We start from the raw sequence: 1,592 nt of genomic DNA on the forward strand, positions 1-1,592 counted from the left end.
ATCCCCTTGGCATATGGGCAATGAGCGAGCGTGTTTTAAAAGGACCCAGCGATAGCTTACTCGATGTGAGCATGGACTTTTTTCATTCCACGCCGGCATACGATGCTCTCGACATAGAGCGTAAATACCATCCCCTTGCTGATTGCATTGTGGACTAACGAGGAAAGTCTACGACTGCTGCATCTTATGCGTGTATTATCGTCCGTAAGCAAGCAGATGTACGATCTTCCTTTGCAAGTCGTCTCTCCGTAACCGATGACGGTATAGGACGACCGCTCCTCTAGAACATTGTAATCGGATCGATAGTCCGATGGTCGTAAGTAATTCTCCATGACAAATAATCGACCGTCATTGGACTGCCTTCCTAGATGCATATCATGCGATTTCATGGTGGAATCTACAATTCGTATGGTACTTACGACAGACACTTCTCGGACATTAGACGCCTTAAACAATCGATCCGACGGCCATTCGATCCTAATACCATTTGACTCGACAAGGCCAATGGATTCAGGGGACGGTACAGTTGGAATGGCCGTTCGATAGAAGTATAAAGAGTTGTTTAGGGCAGGGACAAGTGTCATTCTCGATGTCACTCGAGTGCAGCATCGATAGTGGATGAGCTCGTAATGGGCATACTAAAGAACCTCGTCACTGGCCGTTGTCAGAGTCAACAAATGGATAGGTCGATGGTTGAAAGAAAAATTTGACAGAAGCGGAATGACCTCCTTCCTGTGGATATTCGACCTACTCATTCCGTGTTTCTTTCCAGTGATCGAGTTCCACCAATGGCAGTACGCAAATACGCGGGTATCACGGACGTAAACAGCGAAAAACCTACAGATCTCATCGATGAGAGCTTTTCATTGACGCTCAAACGAAATTTCGAATGTTGGACATCCGGACATACAATCGAGTGTTTGTCGGATGATCAACTTATATTCCGCTGCATCATAGACCGTCGATGAGTAGAATGTGATCTCGATACGCGACATGCCGCTTCCCGAAAACGACCGGAGCTTTTGAGCAAATCGAGAGCAAGGGTCCATAATCAGGTTGGCTAATTGTGATCCTAAGCTCGACCTGATATCCGTACTCTCAAGCATCTGGACGAACTTGTTGTAGATCTTTGTCCTTAATATCACAGGCGGGACAGACGTCGTGTATCGACGCCATGAGATACAGTTTAATCCTACGTCCTTAACCTTAACGGCAATATCGCTCTCAGTCACACCGAGCTTGGATAGATAGTCCTTAATAATCGCTCGGGTCGAAATAAACGCGCAGTCGACTGAGATGTCGATATCGTGGAGAATTATCGTACTTTCTTCCAGCAGACGGATAACCTCTCGCACACATCGAATGACGGTCTCTAAAGGAAGCTGCTGCTGAAATGAGACTTTGATCGCAATGTAAGCCGCTTTAAAGTCCTTCGCTTCGACCTTAAACTCTCTCAATGCCCTTTGGAGTTTATCAATCGGGAAGACAGCCAAACACTCCCCGCAGAGTCCGGAGTAGACGTACTTGATGATGACGCCGGATAACTCGTCCGTCACCATCGCAAAACGTGCGCGTAGGAGGTCATCTAGAAC

General features: G+C 46.9%; 2 protein-coding genes across 2 annotated transcripts in view; both read right to left on the reverse strand.

The window, feature by feature from the left end:
• Window positions 1–56: 56 nt before the first annotated feature.
• Window positions 57–584, reverse strand: VTP01DRAFT_8080 (uncharacterized protein; the record flags this gene model as incomplete). The annotated part of the gene is made up of 1 exon (XM_069387163.1): window positions 57–584. The coding sequence occupies one exon, from the start codon at window positions 582–584 to the stop codon at window positions 57–59; it is 528 nt and encodes a 175-aa protein (XP_069242545.1).
• A 167-nt stretch (window positions 585–751) lies between these two features.
• Window positions 752–1,592, reverse strand: part of VTP01DRAFT_8081 (uncharacterized protein) — a gene marked incomplete at both ends in the record, with an annotated part of 2,748 nt that continues 1,907 nt past the window's right edge. Inside the window, 2 exons of the mRNA XM_069387164.1 lie at window positions 752–837; window positions 911–1,585. Of these exons, the coding sequence (XP_069242546.1) occupies window positions 752–837; window positions 911–1,585 (761 nt within the window). The remainder of the gene's footprint in view (window positions 838–910; window positions 1,586–1,592) is intronic.

The sequence above is a fragment of the Rhizomucor pusillus genome, assembly GCF_041956525.1.
Source record: "Rhizomucor pusillus strain CBS 183.67 unplaced genomic scaffold VTP01scaffold_4, whole genome shotgun sequence".
Taxonomy (NCBI): domain Eukaryota; kingdom Fungi; phylum Mucoromycota; class Mucoromycetes; order Mucorales; family Lichtheimiaceae; genus Rhizomucor; species Rhizomucor pusillus.